The sequence below is a fragment of the Sorex fumeus genome, unplaced genomic scaffold (assembly GCF_029834395.1).
Source record: "Sorex fumeus unplaced genomic scaffold, SorFum_2.1 ptg000098l, whole genome shotgun sequence".
Taxonomy (NCBI): domain Eukaryota; kingdom Metazoa; phylum Chordata; class Mammalia; order Eulipotyphla; family Soricidae; genus Sorex; species Sorex fumeus.
In genome coordinates, this window is record NW_026606155.1 from 4,592,178 (window position 1) to 4,612,690 (window position 20,513).

Here is a 20,513-nt window from a genome sequence, read left to right on the forward strand (position 1 = left end):
CTGGCTTGAAAAACATGTGCAGTGTTGGAGACTGAGTCTAGGTCAGTCAAGTGCAAGGCAAGTACCTTAACTTCTGTACTAGCTCTGAAGCCCCTCAAAGAAATCCCATTTATATTCTACCCTTCATTAATCTTCAGTTTTGCTTTTATGAGTTTATAAATACTTAAAACAGTAAATAGTATGCTCAGTAGCCTCAATTATTCTTTTTCATTTTAAAATAATGATGAAATATAAAAATATTTTTATATTTTTTTTTAGTATTTGCAATTTAGTGTGCAATGAAGATATTTGTTTTCAGAGAAGTCTGGGAAATCACTGATTGTTGTTTGATAAATACATAAAATTCGCCTTACAAGCGGCCAACATGGCCGACCCGAGTTCGATTCCTCCGCCCCTCTCGGAGAGCCCGGCAAGCTACCGAGAGTATTCGATATGCCAGACACAGTAACAACAAAGTCTCCAATGGAGACGTTACTGGGCCCGCTCGAGCAAATCGACGATCAACGGGAGGGCCTTTACCTTGACCTTTACCATTTTATTTTTAGTGTTTTGAAATTTTTTTTCAAAGGGATTTAAGGGCATTTTGAAAGATAAAAGAAAGAAAATTAGGTCTTATAGATTTCTAGGATGAAGTTGTCATTGAAATTGAGTCTTGCGTATATTCTGAAGTTACGAAAATGTGAAAGGAAAAGTTTTTGGCTTACACACTTTATATTTTTTAAAAGGAAAGGCGGGATGGGTGAGGACTTGGCTAACAAGAGGCGAGCAGTTAGAAAGAGGGAGGTGGAAGCCAGATAATTTTGACATGCGGTTAAATGAAGGATTCGCTAGGAATGGGAAATGAAGTGGTTTTAGAGAGAAGAGTCAAACATTTTTGTTTTGTCTTTTGGGCCACCACCAGTGGTGCTCAGGGATTGACTCCTCACAGTGTGTGGAGGATTGTGTGGTGCTGGGGATCCAACCCGAACCTCTTGCATGCAAAGTATGTGCTCATCGAGCTCTCTCCAGACAAGAGTCAGACTTAGCAACAACTGAGGTGACAACACAAAAGGAATGTCTGCAAGAATTTGAAAGCAGAAAACAAAAAAAAGAATTTGAAAGCAGACTGATAAACATAGTTAGGATGCTTGATGGCTAGCCAGCTCTCCACTGAACAAGATTCCAGTTGTCCAGAAGGAGGAGAGAAAGGTGCGTTCCTGCAGCCTTTCATGTGGACTTTCAGTTGGTGGATGTGCTCTCATTGGTGGGAGTATCGGCACTTGCAGTTAATTCAAAAAGTCTGTTAAAATGGGAGATCAGGGGCCGGAGTGATAGTACAGCAGGTAGGGCATTTGCCTTGCACTCAGTTGACCTGGGTTTGATCCTTGGCATTCCATATGGTCCTAAGCAACGCCAGGAGTAATACCTGAGTGCAGAGCTAGGAATAACCCCTAAGCATTGCCGGGTGTGACCCAAAAAGAAAAAAAAGTGGGAGATCGTTTGAAAAATGATATACACACTTCAGATATATTTTCGCTTAAAACATAGACGCTTATATATAAATAAATATAAATATACATATATATATTTACTTGCCAATCTTAGGATGTGGGAACATGACAGTTTTAGAACAGGCTCATAAAGGATGGTTTATTTTACCTAAATCACACTTGCACTTCATCACGTAAAATTAATTTTCAGATTCCTTAAAGTGGAGTGAGAATGAGACACATTGAAGTAATCTGAGTAAAAAGTTCTGTTAGGTTTTCACAATTTCTCCCTCACCTTTTATTACAGTTTCACCCACACCTAAGTTTTTATCAGTTTCTTTCTTTCCTTTTTTTTTAAAAAGTGTGCTGCTTTTATCTGTACCCCCCCCCCCAACAGTCAATCTCCTTTTTGCTTTTCTTTCACATTTACATTTTAGTGGTTTATATAACTGGAATCATCTTACAAGAATAACATATACAACAGGGATAAGCAGGAAAGGAAAGGCTTTGGCTAGGGCTCAGTGACTGGGGAGCCCCAGACAGCCCAGCAGTGCGGGTTTCCCTGGCAAAGCAGCTCCAGGTTTCTCTGCAGCATGGCTCACAGGGCCTAGCGCTGTGTCTCTCAGCCAGCCTGGGAAGTTGGCTTTGTGGCTATAATTAAGTGGCTGGAGCGATAGCACAGTGGGTGGGGCGTTTGCCTTGCACGCAGCCAACATAGCCGACCCGAGTTCGATTCCTCCGCCCCTCTCGGAGAGCCCGGCAAGCTACCAAGAGTATCTCGCCTGCACTGCAGAGCCTGGCAAGCTCCCTGTGATGTATTCGATATGCCAAACACAGTAACAACAAAGTCTCACAATCGAGACGTTACTGGGCCCGCTCGAGCAAATTGATGAACAACAGGAGGACAGTGCCAGTGCCAGTGCCAGTGCCATATAAAGATAACTTAAAAGCAACAACTCTAGTTTTTTTTTCTTTTCGGTCATGCCCGGCGATGCGCAGGGGTTACTCCTGACTCTGCACTCAGGAGTTACTCCTGGCGGTGCTCAGGGGGACCATATGGAATGCTGGAAATTGAACCCAGGTCGGCTGCATGCAAGGCAAACGTCCTATCCGCTGTGCTATCTCTCCAGCCCCTCAAGTTTAGTTTTTGATGCTTTTAGTTACCCGTGAGACCCCAGTAACTGATGGGTACATTATACACAAGTCTAGGCATGCTTACCAGGCTGGGGCAGGTGAGACAATACAGAGGTTAAGGTGCTTGTATGTGAGTGACCCTGATTTGATCCCAAGCACCACATAGTTCATCTCCCAAGAACCATCAGTTGCTACCCCCTGGAATAACCAGGAGTGGCTCCTGAGTACTCCCTGGGTGTGGTTCAAACATTGCCCCTTGCAAACAAAAATAAAAGGTCCTAGTGCAAAAGTCAGTATTGTCATAGTGGCTAAGCCCTTTTGATGCGAGAGACCCTCCTTTCCCCTCCTTTCCCCGTTAAGTGCTGTCATGAAGGATACACACCCGAGATCTTCTCCAAGATCATTCTTAGTCTCCAAGATCATTACAGTCATTCTGAGTCTTTTATGGCTCATCACTGCTTCCGTAAAAGAATGCCTCCAATATATGCAACATAATATCCTTAACGTAGACACATCCACTTTCATGCATTTCATTATGTGAAATAAGTAGATTGTTTCAGAGACTGTAAAAGGTTTTTTTTTTTTTCAACAAACTAATCTCTTTACCATTGTAAGGGGAAGATCAAAGGCTTCTTCCTAAAACATTTCAGTCAATTCAGATTTTACAAATAGAGCAAAAAGATTAGTTTAATTGTACTCAAAGCAAATCTCAGCAAGAAGATTACTTTTCATCAGCTTGGAAATTCAGTTGAAGTTGTGCAGTGGGTCTTGACATGGCAGTGTGATATTTTGTTTTTAAATTGCCAGCTTTAACTTTATTTTTTCCAAAAGCACCACAAACCTGATGCAGAATAGAACAAGAAACTCATGTTTGGAAAAGCAAGCCGGAAGAGACCAAGTAAAGACCTGGACCTTGCCCCGGATGTCACATTTAATTCATTTTGCATTTGTTCCCTTTTTAATCAAGCCACTGATAACCACTATCCAAGTGGTTTGTTGTTCTGCTATCAGCCTAATGCCGGCAGAGTAGAATTCTGTCATTGGAACAGAATTATAAATTTGTATTTCAGTTTAGCACAGTGGTAGGGCGTTTGCCTTGCACGCAGCCAACATGGCCGAAGCGAGTTTGATTCCTCCGCCCCTCTCGGAGAGCCCGGCAAGCTACCGAGAGTATCTCGCCCGCACGGCAGAGCCTGGCAAGCTCCCCGTGACGTATTCGATATGCCAAACACAGTAACAGTAACAACAGGTCTCATGATGGAGACATTACTGAGCCCGCTCGAGCAAATCGATGAACAACGGGAGGACCGTGACCGTGATTTCAGTTTGAGCAGAGCTAATTAATCTTCATAAGATAGCCAATCTTAAGTTTTTCCCTCCCAGCTCTGGATAAGTTTACATAGTTTTAAAAAATTCCAGTTCTCCCTTTTTTGGATTTTTTTTGGGGGGGGAGGGGGCAACACCTAGCAGTTCTCAGAAACTATTTTTGACTCTATGCTCAAGAGTGACTCTTGGCAATGTTCGGAAAATGATAGCAGTACTTGTGATAGAATTTGGCATCTGCTTTCTTACCTGTTCTCTCTGGCCCGCCGGCACTCCTTTCAAATAACTGCTTTCACAGATCTCTAACTGGCGGGGCTGGAGTGATAGCACAGTGGGTAGGGCGTTTGCCTTACACGTGGCCAACGCATGTTCGATTCCCAGCATCCCATATGGTCCCCTGAGCACTGCCAGGAGTAATTCCTAAGTGCAGAGCCAGGAGTAACCCCTGAGCATCACCAGGTGTGACCCAAAAAGCAAAAAAAATAAAAAATAAAAAAGATCTCTAACTGGCTCCAAAATGGTGTCTGTTGGACCTTAAATTGAAAGATTTGCCTCATTCATATGGTCAGAGTCTGTCAGGAATGAATCCTTCCCCTCCTTTTTTGGGGTCCCCTAAGCTTTCTCTCCTCTGAAGAAGTCTGTGTTCTTTCCTGAACTCATTTCTCTTGCTCTTTTCTTCTCTGTAGTTCCCTGAAATAAAGCTACTTTGTTTTGCTTTTTAAAAGTGGACTAGATTTGGAGCTGGAGCAATAGCACAGCGGGTAGGGCATTTGCCTTGCACACAGCCAACATGGCTGACACAGGTTCAATTCCCAGCATCCCATATGGTCCCCCGAGCACCGCCAGGAGCAGTTCCTGAGTGCATGAGCCAGGAGTAACCCCTGAGCATCGCCGGGTGTGACCCGGAAAGCAAAAAAAAAAAAAGTGGATTAGATTCACAGCAGTACACAAAACTGGTGGAGATGGTCAGTAGAGCATTTGACGCCTGTTCATGCAGAAATTAAAAAGCGATGCTAAGGCTCAATGCTTCATTTTGGGAAGCAGCAAACACAGATAGATGTTTCCAAAATTCCATTTGGGGGGCTCCAACAGAGCAAGAAGTACTGTCTTTTGACACCAAAGGTGTTCTTGCTATGGTAGTCTTTATGGTTTCTAGAAGATGCTGCCTGAATATGAATTCTCGAGTGATGTAAGTGTACACAGAACCAATGAGAGCCAGGGGTTGGCTGCACCAAAAGGCAGTAGCTCATTTGTTGAGTTGCAAATTAAACTAAGAATGCCACCAACTCTGGCTCTGGTGGCTCTGCTTACACTGCTGCAAAGCTTCTCTGTGGTCTGTTCTACAGAAGGGCCACTTCTCTTTCTCCATCTGCTGAAAGCTGCAATCAGGGCTGCCCCCCAAAAATGGTCTCTTCAAAGTCTCTGGTGGCAAATATGGTCTCCTGCGCCCACAGCAGTGTGACAAGCAGCCCTCTGTGCACCTATCAGCAAGGCAGTCTGGAGGCTTGAGTTAGGCAGCTTATTCATAAGTTTAGATCATCTTGATTAGAAATGTTGTTCTAGAACATTACAAGGCACTCTTTGAAGCCAGTTGATGAAGCATCTTTTGGCACTTAGCAGGTGATAGATGCTTCATAGCTTTAGTGTTAATGGTGGCAACTGTGCAACTAATACCCAAACATAATGTAATGTCAGCCCCGTCATCCTTCTCTCCTTGACATTTTCTGAGAGATGAACATCAGTGAATTGGCAGACTGTACAGTCCTCAGCTCACATTAGTGGCGAACTTCTGCTTGTCATCATACAAGGAGGATGGCTAGGTATTGGATTCCATAGCATTTAACATGGACAGAAGGATGGTTTTCTGTTAGAGACCACAGATAGTCACCTCTTGTAGTACCTTATATTTATTTGTACTGAAATATGACTTTTTTAAAAAAGTAGCACTGCACTGTAGCACTGTCCTCCCATTGTTCATCAGTTTGCTCGAGCGGGCCAGTAACGTCTCCCTTGTGAGACTTGTTACTGTTTGGCATATTAAATATGTTACAGATAGCTTGCCAGGCTTTGCCGTGCAGGTGAGATACTCTCAGTAGCTCTCCAGGCTCTCCGAGAGGGACAGAGGAATCGAAGCTGGGTCAGCTTTTAAAAAAGTAATAAAAAAATTAAAAAATATTTACAGATGGCACAACTAGGCAAGCTTGTGGTGGCAAGACATCTCTAGTACCATCTTTGGTGACTCCATGAGGATGATTAGCTTCAGGGCCAGAGAGATAGTACACTGGGTAGGGCATTTGCTTTGTATATGGTTGACCCGGGTTCTATCCGCAGCACCACATTATTGTTCCCTGAAATGATCCCTGAGCACCACCAAGTGTGGCCCCCAAATAAAAACAACAGCACAATTTTGGCTTTAGAATAAGGACATTTCACCTAGATGAGATGGCATGGCGGTGCATTTTAAGTATTCAAAAAATTATCTCCTAGAAAAGAATGTGTGTTTTTAGAACCCCTGAAACCACAGAAGGACCAGCAGATGACTATCACGGTGCGGCCTATTGTCACACAGTTAGGAACAAATTCAGATGGTAGATCGCATCATCAGTGAGATGGGAGACTTGACAAAACTTTCTCCTCAGCAGCAGCAGCAGCAGCATATTCATTTCCTGCGGACCTCACCAGGACTGTGTTGTCTGAGCACTGCCATCTCCTCCTGTACTTGCCTTTGAGGTCCTTCACTTCAGAGAGGCCAGTGGAGCGCAGCTGAGAGTGTGGCTTCTTTATCCCTCCCAGGGAGGTGGCGAAAATCATCTCTCCACAAGTGCCCGACAGACTTGGCTGTTGGGTTCTGGCACCCTGCTGGCTGGCTGGCTGCCTGCCTGCCCCAAGGTCAGTCCCTCTGCTCACAAACATGAGCGCTATGAAGAGGCCAGGTAGCCATCGTTGAAATGTGGAGAGCTCAGTGCGGATGTGCGCAAAGCCCCCGGATTTCTATGGAAATCGCCCTGGAGGTAGGAATTCAGAGTCCAAGAATTTTGGGTAGAAAAGGCCTCTAGGGGACCAGACTTCATCCTGAGCTTATAGACATCTCCCTTGTTAGGAAACAGCCTGCTCACTCTTTACAATAGCCAGATTCTGGAAAAAAACCTGAATGCCCAAGAACAGATGACGGGTTAAAGAAACTTTGGTACATCTACACAATGGAGTACTATGTAGCTGTTAGAAAAGATGAATCATGAAATTTACATACAAGTGATACTACATGGACAGTATCATGCTAAGCGAAATGAGTCAGAAAGAGAGGGATAGACATAAAAAGATTGCATTCATCTGGGGCCCATAAAGTAATAAAATAGGAGAGTAATACCCAAGAATAGCCGAGATCAGTACCAAGAGGATTACTCCATGGCTTAGAGGCCAGCCGGGCATGCTAGGGGAAAGGGCAGCTCAGATAGAGAAGGGAGCACCAAATAAAGGGTGTTGGGAGGATCCTCCCAGCATGGGAGATGCATGTTGAAAGTAGACTATGGACCGAACATGATTGCCACTCAGTGCCTCTTTTGCAGACCACAACACCCAAAAGGAGAGAGAGAACAAAAGGGAATGCCCTGCCACAGAGGCAGGGTAAGATGGGGGGGATGGGGGTGGGAGGGATACTGGGATCCATGGTGGTGGAAAATGGGCACTGGTGGAGGGATGGGTATGTGATCATTGTATAATCAAAACCCAAACACAAAAATTTGTAAGTCTACAATTGTACCTCATGGTGTTTCACTAATAAAAATTAAAAACAAAAAAACAAACAAAAAACCCCAGCCTGCTTCATGAACACAATTTCTGGCTCCACTTCTTCATATACTTGAGGTCAGCTTGTTGGGTTTTATAACTGGCAGGGCTGGCTTTTGTCATTCTCAGAATCTCAGTCTACAGTTACACTTTATAATGAGATACGACACCAGCCCTTTATGAGCTCTTGCTGTATTTCAAAATGTGTTTGAGGTGTTGCACTTACTCCAATCTGGAACATATGATCGCAGGTCTTGGTGAGAATCTGTTTTTTCACTCATTGGAGATTGAGCAGGGGCCCTGCAGTCACACCATTATCATTTAATCACTTCTGCCAATTCTTGCTCAGGTCTTCCAGTTAATTCTTAACTCTTCTGAACCTGTTTCCTCCTCTGTGGAATAGAACTGCTGAAGGTACCATCTTTGGCAGCTCTTTGAGGATGAAGAGAATCAACACATGGACTCTGGCACAGAGCCCGGCGTAGAAAAACCCTCCGTAGGGGCACTACAGCCACTCATCTGTTCTACATCATATTTTGGTCCTAATCTGCTTCAGAGAACTGAATAGCATAGAGAATACAAGCCTTTCCCTTAAAGCTCTCAGGATAGAGTGGGTGGACTAGAGCCCAATTGTATGCCAACTGCCACAGCCGTGTGGGCAGAGCGTGTGGAAGCCCCGGTCTGCGTCAGAACTCAGGTTCCTTCCACAAGGGCCTGACTAAGGCAGCTCATGTCCTGAGTCTGAATGCGCTTCTTGCTGTGCAGGTGTTTGCCTCTTTAGAGGGAAATAGCTTACTCTGTTTCAGGATGAGTCGCAAGCCTGAGCTTTGTCTCTTTCACACTGTTAACTTTTTTCTGCCTATCTCTTCCTGTCCTCCTTCTGCTGCTTTTTAATTTATTTTTCTCCTTCTGCTTCTTTCAGGAAATGCTGATAACTGGCTCTACTCAGCCAGTCCTCGTTCCTCTAGAGGACCATGGGAACCTAATAGGAATTGCCCAGCAGAGAGATCTTACTTTAAAAACACAAAACAAAACGTGACCAGGGGCCAGAGAGATAAAACAGCGGGCAGGGTGCTTGTCTTTTTGGCTACCAACTCGGGTTCACTTCCTGCCTTATCATATGGTCCGCTAAGCCCTGCAAAGAGTAATCCTGGGTGCAGAGCCAGAAACAAGCCCTGAGCACTGAGGGATGTGTTCCCCCAAACCAAAACAAGAATAAAACAAAAAATGTGAACAGGGGCTGGAGAGAGTACTGCAGGTAATGATGCCTGCCTTGCATGCTGGCCTGGGTTTGATCCCTGGCACCCTAACTGGTAGTTGCGTTCTATCAGGAGTGACCCCTGAGCAGAAAGTCAAGGAGAGCATTTTGGGGTTGGCCCCCTGATAACCAAAAAATAACCAGATGATGTAATGGTTCTCTGTCAGTGTTGTTTGTATGTTTCTTAAACCTGAGACTCTCACTTCCCTGCCAGAGGTTGTGACTTTGGACTTAAAAGTACTTCTGAGCTTCTTGATCTATACACACACACACACACACACACACATACACACACACACACACCCCACATGCATGTACACACGAGATTAAGAACTATATTCATTTGTTTACATTAAAAAATCCCTGGAGGTTCCCATCCCCCATGTCTAACATGTTCTGGTTGTTCCATAATTGGACAGTGGCTAATTGACCATAATAACAACTAGTTTCCTTCGGCTAAAAATATTAAGGGAGTAACAGAGTCAAAGCATACGTTTGTCAGCAGTGGTTAAAGATATAAATACTGAGGGTTAAAGAGTTAGAAGTATATTCAGCATAAAATACAGGAAGAAATATATCAAAGAACTATTTGAAATAACACATGGATACTTTTTTTTTTAATATGGGGGCTCACATCCAGGAGTGCTGGTGTGGGGCACTCCTGGCTCCGTGCTCAGGGGTTGCTTTTGGCAGTGCTGGTGGACTCTGTGGGGTCAAGGATGGGACCCCCATCTGTCTCCAGCTCAACATTAGGATACCTTTTCATTCTGTGGGTTTTTTGTTGTTGTTTTGGGGCCATAGCTGGCGATGCTCAGGGGTAACTCCTGGCTCTGCCCTCAGGAATCACTCTCGGTAGTGCTTAGGGGACCACATGGGATGCGGGTTGGTGGGGGGGATGGAACCCGGTCCAGCTGCGTAGAAGACAAGCACCCTAACCTCCAGTACTATTTCTCCAGCCCTGGATTTTTCTGTTTTGGTTTTGTTCTGCCTCTTTGGTGTCGGTTTTACCATTATAACTTCCAATAGACCACTCTTAAGTGTCTGCCTACGTAGCGTTCCAGCTTCTTCTTTTGTGTCTTCCTTCTCAGCTTACGGAAAAGTGTTTCTGGTCCGTAAAATAAGCGGCCACGACGCCGGAAAGCTCTATGCTATGAAAGTCCTGAAGAAGGCGACCATCATCCAAAAGGCCAAAACCACGGAGCACACCCGGACGGAGCGGCAGGTCCTGGAGCACATCCGGCAGTCCCCGTTCCTGGTGACGCTGCACTACGCCTTCCAGACGGAAACCAAGCTCCATCTCATCCTAGGTGAGCACCCGCCATCCGCCATCCAGGGAACTTCCACCCATCCTCACCTGGGTACCCGGCTGCCTCCTCCACCACCAAAAGGAGCTGCCACGCCCGCCCCTTCCGCATCTGCTTCCAGGGCAGCGCACCTCCCTTCCGGTGCCCTGAGACAGGTTGCATTGACTTTGCAGGGAGCTGCTCACCTGCCTGGACCAGGCATGGGGGTGAGAGGAGGGAGAGCACTTGAGTGTGTCGAGCTTTGCTTTCCTGGTAAAAACCCGAGCATTTTCACAGAGCTTCCTGGTGCCCCATGGGTCATTTCCAGACAGAGCTGGAGCATGGCCCGGGCCACCTTGCTAACTAGGATGCTTGGCAGAGAAGTTGTGCCATTTCCTGCTCCAGCCCAAAGTCAGTAGGCGCAGCGCTTGCCATCTTTCAGTAGTTTGTCGGTGATGGGCCCCTTGTGACCATTTGTGCTTTTGCACTCTTAACTCCCAGTTATCAAAACGTTGTGGGGAGCTGATGAAGCAGAACTTTACTGAGTGCTTGGTAAGCATCAGACGTTTCTTAAGCCTGCAGGATGCTAATGCCCCAGTTTTAGGCTCTCCACTGTATCACTGACCTTCACAAAAATGCTGCCAGTGGCCCTCTCATTGGTGATGTAGAAGGTTCCAGAAACTATGTTCCTAAAGTTATGGGTGTTATGTAAACTTGAAAATTCAGATTAGAGGGTAAAAGAGATGGTACAGTGAATGAGGGCTTGCTTTGCATGCGGCCCACCTAGGTTCTCAGTCCCTGGCATCCCATATGGTCCCCTGACCACTGCCAGGAGGGATCCTTGATCATAGAGCCAGAAGTGAACCCTGAGCACCACCGGGTGTGGCCCCCAAACAAACAAACAAACAAAAAAATATATATATATATTGCAATTCAACCCAAGATAGGTTTAGCTTTTCAAAGGATCCTTTGTATTCTTTGATTTTTGTAGTATAGGCAATTTTTTTTCTATGCATATGTGGTATTCTTATTTAGAGCTCTCATTTTGGGAGGGGAGAGCTATGCTTACATATCTGTTGTATGTTGAGTGTGCACTTAGCCAAACTCAGAGCGCTCATTTTTTAAATTATGCTTTTTTATTAAAATTGTACACACCTTTTTTTTTTTTTGTCAGGGTAGGGTGACATTTGGGCCACAACCTATCGTGCTCAGGAGCTACTCCTGGTTCTGTGCTCAGGGGACTGTGTGGTGCTGGAGATTGAACTTGGGGTCCCAGTGTGCACAACACATGATCCAACCTTTGGAGCTGTCTTCCTGGACCAGTATTCACTTTTCGAAGCATGCCTCAGGTTCATTTTATAATACTTAAAATCAGCTAAGAATCCTTAGCCTTGGGCTGGAGCGGTAGCACAGCAGATAGGGCATTTGCCTTGCATGCGACAGACCCGGGTTTGATCCCCAGCATCCCATATGGTCCCCTGAGCACTACCAGGAGTAATTCCTGAGTGCATGAGCCAGGAGTAACTCCTGTGAACTAAAAACCAAAAAAAAAAAAAAAAAAAAGAATCCTCAGCCTCCTATGCAGGTGATTGCGGGCTCTCCTGTCCTGTTAGAGTCATTAATCTTATCATCTGCCTTTTGTTGGGCTGGAGCGATAGCACAGCGGGTAGGGCGTTTGCCTTGCACGCAGCCAACATGGCTGATCCAAATTCGATTCCTCCGCCCCTCTCAGAGAGCCCGGCAAGCTACCGGGAGTAGCTCGCCCGCACGGCAGAGCCTGGCAAGCCACCCGTGATGTATTAGATATGCCAAACACAGTAACAACAAAGTCTCCAATGGAGACGTTACTGGGCCCACTCGAGCAAATCGACAAACAACGGGAGGGCCTTTACTTTACTTTACTTTACCAATAGCACAGCGGGTAGGGCGTTCGCCTTACAAGCGGCCAACATGGCCGACCCGAGTTCGATTCCTCCGCCCCTCTCGGAGAGCCTGGCAAGCTACCGAGGGTATTCGATATGCCAGACACAGTAACAACAAAGTCTCCAATGGAGACGTTACTGGGCCCGCTCGAGCAAATCGACGATCAACGGGAGGGCCTTTTACTTTACCAATGGAAGAGACAGGAAAATAAAAATTAAGAAAACACGAACATGGCCTGGAGAGCTATTACAGCAGGTGGGATGCCTTTCACATTCTGGACTCAGGTTCAATCCCTCACATCCCATGTTGTCTTCTGAGCACTGCCTGGAGTAATTCCTGAGTACAGAAACAGTAATAAATGACCCCTGAGCATTCTTGGGTGCAACCCAAAAACAAACCGTCACTGTCACTATCCTCACGTTATTCATCGATTTGCTCGAGCAGGCCCAGTAACGTCTCCATTGTGACAGTTGTTACTGTGTTTGGCATATCGAATACTCCACGGGGAGCTTGCCAGGCTTTGCCGTGCGGGCAAGATACTCTTGGTAGCTTGCTGGGCTCTCGAGAGGGGCGGAGAAATCGAACTCAGGTCGACCATGTTGGACACTTGCAAGGCAAATACCCTACCCACTATGCCCTACCCACTGTTCTAGCTCCCAAAAACAAAAAGAAAAAGAAGAAACAAGAGCTTATTTTCACCATCCTGCCTGCGTTCTGCTTTGTTTTTCCTTCTATTGTCACTTCCTTCATGATTTTTCTGTTTGTCTGTGTCCTTGTGTTTTATTAAAGGAGACTATACTGTTCATTTAATTCGTAGCCTTCCCCCCCTGCTCCCCATCTCCATTGGTGCTCTCTGTCTTTCTGGAAAGCAAAATTATGGTTCTCTTAATATCCAGCGTGTCTTAATTATGTATCGCAGCGTATCAAACCACTGTAAAGTGTAGCTGCTTAGTGATTTGTTTTCTCATGATTCCGGGCACTTCTCTGTTGGTCTAGCCTGGTCTCCCTCCTGTGGTGGTCACTGGGCGATAGGGCTGCACTTGATGAGCCAAGATGGTTGTCCTTGGTGATCTGTGCCTGGGTGATGTGTCCGTGGTGCCGACTCAGCCATGGGGCAGCCCTCTGTCTCAGACAGTGACACCAGGGCCTTCTTTCCCTCCCCCCCGGAAGCACAGCAGCTTTTTTCCAAGCATGGGAGGCTCAGGGCAGCTCACAGAGGCTGACAGCAGGGCAGCAGGTGCTCCTGAGGCCAGGCCCTGGCACGTAACACAGGCTCCCTCCCGTTGCATGGCCAAGCCGGGCTCAGCAGATGGGGATCTTGACTCCCACAGTATCAGTGGGCCTACCTCACACAAGCCCACGTTTGGATGTCACTCACTGTCACATCCCACCCTTCCCAGCTGACTGGTCCAACAGGAGGCGTTCTTTGCACCCTCGTCTGGTTCCGTCCTTGGTGTCTTTAAATCTGGAACATTTTCTTTTCTATATCCTTGGCTTAATTGTGGGGAAGAGATCCCAGGGTGTCTGGCAGGCCTGTTCCTTTCTGGAAGTCGAGCAGCTCAAGATGAACTATCGATAGGTTGACACCTTCTCACACGGCTCTCACAGTTGCTGCCACTCTGGAACATTATACCCCACAGTCATACTACGTTTACTTCCCCGTCCCAGCGCTCGGAGCCTCTCCTGTTCCTTCTAGGCCTGCCCACAACGTTGCTATTGGTCCTTTCTGGGTTTTCTTAGTCCCAGAAGTGTTGCTGTTGGTCCTTTCTGGGTTTTCTTAGTCCCAGAAGTGTGTGGAAGGGGTGGGTTATGAAGGATTCGAGGCACTGACTATTCTTTAAGGTGCTCTGGAGGAACTGTAGAGGGAGCACAGTGGGTAGGGGGCCTGCCTTGCAGGCACTCCACATGGTCCCTGAATCCTGCCTAAGGTGAGTCCTGAGCTCAGGAGTATGCCCTAAGCATTGCCGGTGTGGCCCACAAGAAAGCAGAGATGTTTTGGAAGCAGGTGCAGAGGTTCGGGTCTGGGTTGGGAGTCAGGGCTGACTGGAGTTCCTTCCTTCCTTTCCTCTTCCATCTCCAGCACCACACCCTCCACCCGAGTGTCCATTTCCTCCCACCATCATTCCTGTGTCCCATTCTCCCCTGTAGTGAGCGTCCTCCTGGAACCCAGGTCTCAGTCTCTGTTTCTGTGGTGCACCTTTTCCCCCCACTACCCTGTTTCATTATATATCTCTACACTGTCACTGTCACTGTCCTCCCGTTGTTCATCGATTTTCTCGAGCGGGCCCAGTAACGTCTCCATTGGAGACTTTGTTGTTACTGTGTTTGGCATATCGAATACGTCACGGGGAGCTTGCCAGGCTCTGCCGTGCGGGCGAGATACTCTCGGTAGCTTGCCGGGCTCTCCGAGAGGGGCGGAGGAATCGAACTCGGGTCGGCCATGTTGGCTGCGTGCAAGGCAAACGCCCTACCGCTGTGCTATTACTCCAGCCCTATATCTCTACACATGAGAGATTATTCTGTGTCTGTCTCTCCCCTTCTGGCCAACTTAACTCGGCCCTGGAGATTTCTTGACAAGATTTGTTCCTTCAAGAGGAAATTTGCTTGGTTAGCACAGGATTTTCCAAATGATAAGCTCATTCACAGGCGTCATTAGCTTGTCAGGTGCTTACCTCTGCCACCTGCCAGGTCAGAAATAGTGTTGCGTGCGACGTGGCCCTTGTGACATGCTTTGTCACCTGTGACTGCTTTCGTTCAGTTGTATTGTTCTTGCTCCCCTCCACATCTGAGGCCGCCACTTTCTTGGTAAAACAAATAATTCCAGTTGTGAGGGCCTGTAAATAAATAGGTTTGGAAGGACTCCAAAAATGTGATGAAAACAATGAGAGGCCAAACATGTCTCCAGGCTTCACTTAATCACTTAACTTAACTTCCCGTTAGTCGTCGATTTGCTCGAGCGGGCGCCAGTAACGTCTCCATTTGTCCCTGTCGCGTGCTAGTGTAGCCCAATGGCATCTCTTCGCTCCGGGAACATGGAGGGCCTCAAACCGATCGTTCATGACCTTGACAAAGAAGTCTGACCATCTGGTAGGTGGGCGGCCACGCGGTCTCTTGACATCCTGTGGAATCCAATCAGTAACAGCTCTAGTCCAGCGGTCATCTTTAAATCTCATTACGTGACCAGCCCATCTGATTTTCGACACCTTGGCAAATGAGACAGCGTCCCTGATCCTTGATCGTCGACGGATGTCAGAACTCCGGATTCGTTCTCTCATTTGAGTGAAACGTGATATTCCAAGCATAGCTCTTTCTATTCTTCTTTGGGAGACCTGAATGGCGTTCTCATCTTGTTTGCATAGGGCCCAGGTCTCTGAGGCATATGTTAATGCAGGAAGAACAGTGGAATCAAAGAGATGTGCCCGGAGCCGGAGGTTCTTCGTCCTCTTAGCTATTTCTTCGATGTTCTTGAAGGCGTTCCAAGCCGCTCTCTTCCTCCTGCGCAGCTCGGGTGCCAGGTCATTTGTCATGTTGACCTCTCGACCTAGGTACACATAGCTGTTGCATTCGGAGATGGTCGTTCCATTGAGAGCGAATGGGGCGTCAGGAACAAGGCTGTTTCTCATAAACATTGTCTTCGTAAGATTCAGCTGTAGTCCTACCTTTCCACACTCACGGTCAAAATCGGCCAGCATTTGTGCCGCTTGGCTGATGTTTGGTGTTATTAAAACAATGTCATCAGCAAAGCGGAGGTGGTGTAGTTGCCGACCATCTATCTTCACTCCCATTCCTTCCCATTCCAGTCGTCGCATGATGTTCTCGAGGGTGGCACTGAAGAGTTTTGGTGAAATGGTATCACCCTGCCGCACCCCTCTCTTGACATCAACGATCACTTCTTTGTAGAATGGTGAGATCCTGGTAGTGAATCCGCAATACAGCTCACGGAGGATCCTGATGTATTGGGCTTGAATGCCCTGATTGGATAGGGCTTCAATGACCGCTTCCGTCTCAACAGAATCAAAGGCCTTCTTTAAATCAATGAACGTTAAGCAGAGCGGCATCTTGAACTCCCGAGAAACCTCAATGAGTTTGGTTATCGTGTGGATATGGTCGATGGTGCTGAATCCTTTGCGGAACCCTGCTTGCTCACATGGTTGTCCTTCATCTAGTGTTCTGCCAATCCTATTCAGGATGACTCGAGTGAACAACTTGTAGATGACAGACAATAGGCAGATCGGGCGATAGTTGCCAATGTCATGGATGTCTCCCTTCTTGAACAGTAGTACGGTCCTGCTGGTTTTCCATTGAGATGGAACCTTGCATTCAGACAGGTAGCGAGTGAAGAGCCGAGCCAGTGTATTGATGAGTACTGACGGCAGGTTCTTCAGGTGTTCAGGTCTGACCTTGTCTGGGCCGGGTGCTGTTTGCTTCTTTACTGACGAAATGGCGTGTCGGATTTCGGAAGGGAGAACGTTGGGAACGACATACCCATCCTGTGGAATTTGGTATGTCGGCAAGTGGACATGGCTATCGAAGAGATTTGAGTAGAAGTCATGGATAATCTTCTCCATTGCCGTTCTGGAGGATGTGATGGATCCATCAGGACGTCGGAGGGCAGTCATCTTGGTCTTATAGTTGGCGAAGGACAGGCGGGCGTTACGAATACTTTTCCCGGCTTCTGCCGCATCTACCAGTACTTCTGCTCTTCTCTCTTTGAGGTCTTCCTTGATCGCATCTCTGCACTGCTTTGCAAGCTCGGACGTTAGCTTGCGGTTGCCTGAGGCATGCGCCAAACCACGCTGGCGAATTAGCTCAAGAGTTTTCGAAGATAGGCGACTTTTTGTGGCTATCTCTCTCTTGGCGTTCCTCGCACATTCATGGAGGTGCTGAACCAGTCGATCATATTCCTCGTCGATGTTGTCAACAATGGCATCTTCCCATGTTGCCGCAATAGTACCAAAGAGTTCCCAGTTGGTGGTCGTTCTGGGAGTTCTCTTTTTGAACTTTGCAGCCCTTTCTCCCCGCTCTGTGAAGTAGAATTTTGCACGAAGGAGACGGTGGTCCGATCCCGTTCGAAATTTTGGGACAACAGCGACATCAGTCAGGCAAAACCGTCGATTGAATATGATGTGGTCTGTTTCGTTGTGGAATCGTCCACCGGGAGACTCCCATGTCCATCGTTTAGATTCTGCCTTCTGGAACTGTGAGTTACCATGAATGGTCTTGGTCGACATGATGAACTCAGACAGTCTCTCACCCTGTTCGTTCCATTCTAGGCCATGGGTCCCGATGTGAAGTTCTTCAGCTGATCTTCTCGGTCCTATCTTGGCATTAAAATCACCCACAATGATCTTGTAGAAGGTGTGGTCTTCTTTATAGAACTTCTCTAGCTCCATGTAGAACTTCTCGATTTCTCTCCAGGCTAGTGCCTATAAATTGCCCTATAAATTTCTCTCTTACAAGTCACATTTGTTTTTACTTATTATTTTTTGCTATATAGCATTAGTCTCTTTAATTTATTTATTTATTTGCTTTTTGGGTCAACCCAGTGATGCTCAGTGGTTACCCCTGGCTGTGCACTCAGGAATTATTCATAGTGGTGCTTGGGGAACCATAATGAATGCCAGGGATTGAACCTGAGTCAGCTGCATGCAGGGCAAACATCCTCCTCACTGTATTATCATTCCAGACACAGAATCTTTATTTGGACTCTGTTTTAGTTTATACCTTATGATACAAGGAGTTGATGTTTTCTTCTTTGTATTTATCCTTCTGAGCCTTACTCATAGAGAGCAGACCTCTTGTAACATACTTTGTACCTCTGAATGGTAGCAACAAGAAATATAATGTCTATCTGTTTTCATCTCAGAATTCATCTTCTCAGAATTCGTATTAATTAACCACTTACCATGGGAGGGAAATCTATGCGGAAAACATTCTGTAGCAAACAGTTTTCTTTGGGGTTGTGTGATCCCAGTTAGTGGTGATTTTGTCACAACACCAGCTCACCTGTGGCAGTACCAACTGTCAGGTTCATCACTCGAATTCATGAGACGCTACATCATAGAAGTGTTTGAAAAGAAGATGTCGAGGAGTTGTCTCCATGATGAATGCCACCTCAGCCCGGAGGCAGCTCTGTGCCTGTGAATCATCTTTCCAACAAGAGGTGTCGGAAATGCTCAAGTTTTATTTTTCAGTATTTGTTTCATCTCAGAAATTCCCCAGGCGAGGGGACTTGATAAGATGGGACCAGAACACCTCCTGGGACTCTGTCGTCTCTCGTGCCACGCGGGACCATCACTAAAGGAACTCCTTGCTCTGCGGTGAATGTAGCTGGCTCACAGCACTGATCAGAAGAGAGAATTTGGTTGTGGTGCTGGTAGGCTGGAATGGGGGCACAGGAGGGCTTTTTAGAAAGTTGAGTTAAAAATCTAAAGAAAGGGAGGCAGTGGTTTGGGCATGAAGTATACAGAAATGGCAGGTGTGTTTTGTGCATCACGTTAAGGTGGTCCTACGAGACAAGAAAATGTAACAGGCAGGAGATTCAGGTGGTCTAGAGGAAAGGGAGATGAAAATGAGAACCAGAATATGTGGGAGTTTATGTACGTGATGTACATCTGAAGAAAAAAAAAAAACTTTACAGGAAAAAACAAAAGTGCCAAGACAACCAAGGAACAGTGCACATGAGTTGTGGTCTGAATCATCAAGAAAATAGGGACCCATAGCTGCCCTTTTGAAGGTACATTCTGACTATTTAAATAGCCAGAATAGGGCTGGAGCAATAGCACAGCGGGTAGGGCGTTTGCTTTGCACGCGGCCAACCCGGGTTCGATTCTCAGCATTCCATATAGCCCCCTGAGCACTGCCAGGGGTAATTCCTGAGTGCAGAGCCAGGAGTAACCCCTGTGCGTCGCCAGGTGTGATCCAAAAAAAGCCCCCCCCCCCCCAAAAAAAATGCCAGAATATAGGATCGACCCAGGTGTCTATTGAAGAGTGAATAATGAAGGTGTTGCATCTCAGCACAACAGAATACTATGCAGCCACAAGGAAGGAGAAAATCATGCAATTTTCTACAATTTGGATGGAACTGGAGGGTCTATTGTTAAGTGAAGTCCAAGGAAATTTGTCGAAAGGAAATGGACAAATGCCAGATGCTTTTACTATGTAGTAGTATATAGAATAACTTGTCTAGGGAGTGGCAGGCATAACATTGGCTCTAGATTATAGAAACAAAAAATGCCAAGGAAGAGGAGAAACGGAGGGGAGGGAGCAATAAAAGGAGGCCGGAAAGGAACATAGGGGCAACAGAAGCATGGTATCAGTCTATAGCTAAGCCCCGAGACACAAGCTCTTCATTGATGGTACAATCATTTGCCTGCTTACTGAAAGATGAAATCATGCAGTTCACTGCTATGAGGATCAAACTAGAGTGTATCAAGCCGCGTGAAGTTCGAGGGAGAGAGACAAATACAGAATGATGTCTTATGTGGAATTTGAAGAAACCTAGGAAGGGAATAACCCATGGCTAGATAAGAGGTATTATCTTGGAGTTAACAATCCCGTGAGTCAGCCTAAAGGATGAGTTTGCCGAGCAGGGTGGGGGTGGGGGCATGGGGTGGGAGTGAACCTTGGGACCTTCCTCTATCTTAAGTACCCTCCATTCCCCACACCCTAGTGGTAATTCCCAACCACTGACCAGTCTGCCTATCCTGTTTAGCTAGCCATGGATATGAGTTTCCTACTGTTTCAGTCCTTCCATATCTGTCCCTCTCTTTCTGACTCATTTCACTCAGCATGATACTCTCCAAGTCCACCCATTTCTAGGCAAATGTCATGACCTCATTTGTCCTACCAGCTGTGTAGTTTTCCATTGTGTAGATATTGCATAGTTTCTTTAGCCGTTCATCTGTTCTTGGGCACTCAGGTTGTTTCCAGATTCTGGCTATTCTGAATAGTGCTGCAGTGAACATAGAAGTGCAGATTCTGTTTCTGCTTTGTGTTTTTGGGCCCCAGGGGTATATTCCCAGAAATGATATTCCTTGGTCAAATGGGAGCTTAATTTCCAGTTTTCTGAGGAATGTCCATATTGTTTTCCAAAAAGATTGGACCAGTCGGCATTCCCAGCAGCACGTTCCTCCACCACTGTCCCAAGGTTCTCTCCCACCATCGTGCCTAAATAAAAATCAAGAAACTATGAACACTTTGGTGGGAGAGGGACATACATATTTGCATACTTTTTGTGGCTGGAGCGATAGCACAGCGGGTAGGGCGATCGCCTTACACGCGGCCAACATGGCCGACCCGAGTTCGATTCCTCCGCCCCTCTCGGAGAGCCCGGCA

General features: G+C 46.5%; 1 protein-coding gene across 1 annotated transcript in view; it reads left to right on the forward strand.

Moving 5' to 3' along the window:
* RPS6KA5 (ribosomal protein S6 kinase A5) overlaps positions 1 to 20,513 on the forward strand; it is a 212,667-nt gene that overhangs the window by 96,832 nt on the left and 95,322 nt on the right. The window contains exon 3 of the mRNA XM_056133486.1: positions 10,059 to 10,277. Within this exon, the coding sequence (XP_055989461.1) occupies positions 10,059 to 10,277 (219 nt within the window). The remainder of the gene's footprint in view (positions 1 to 10,058; positions 10,278 to 20,513) is intronic.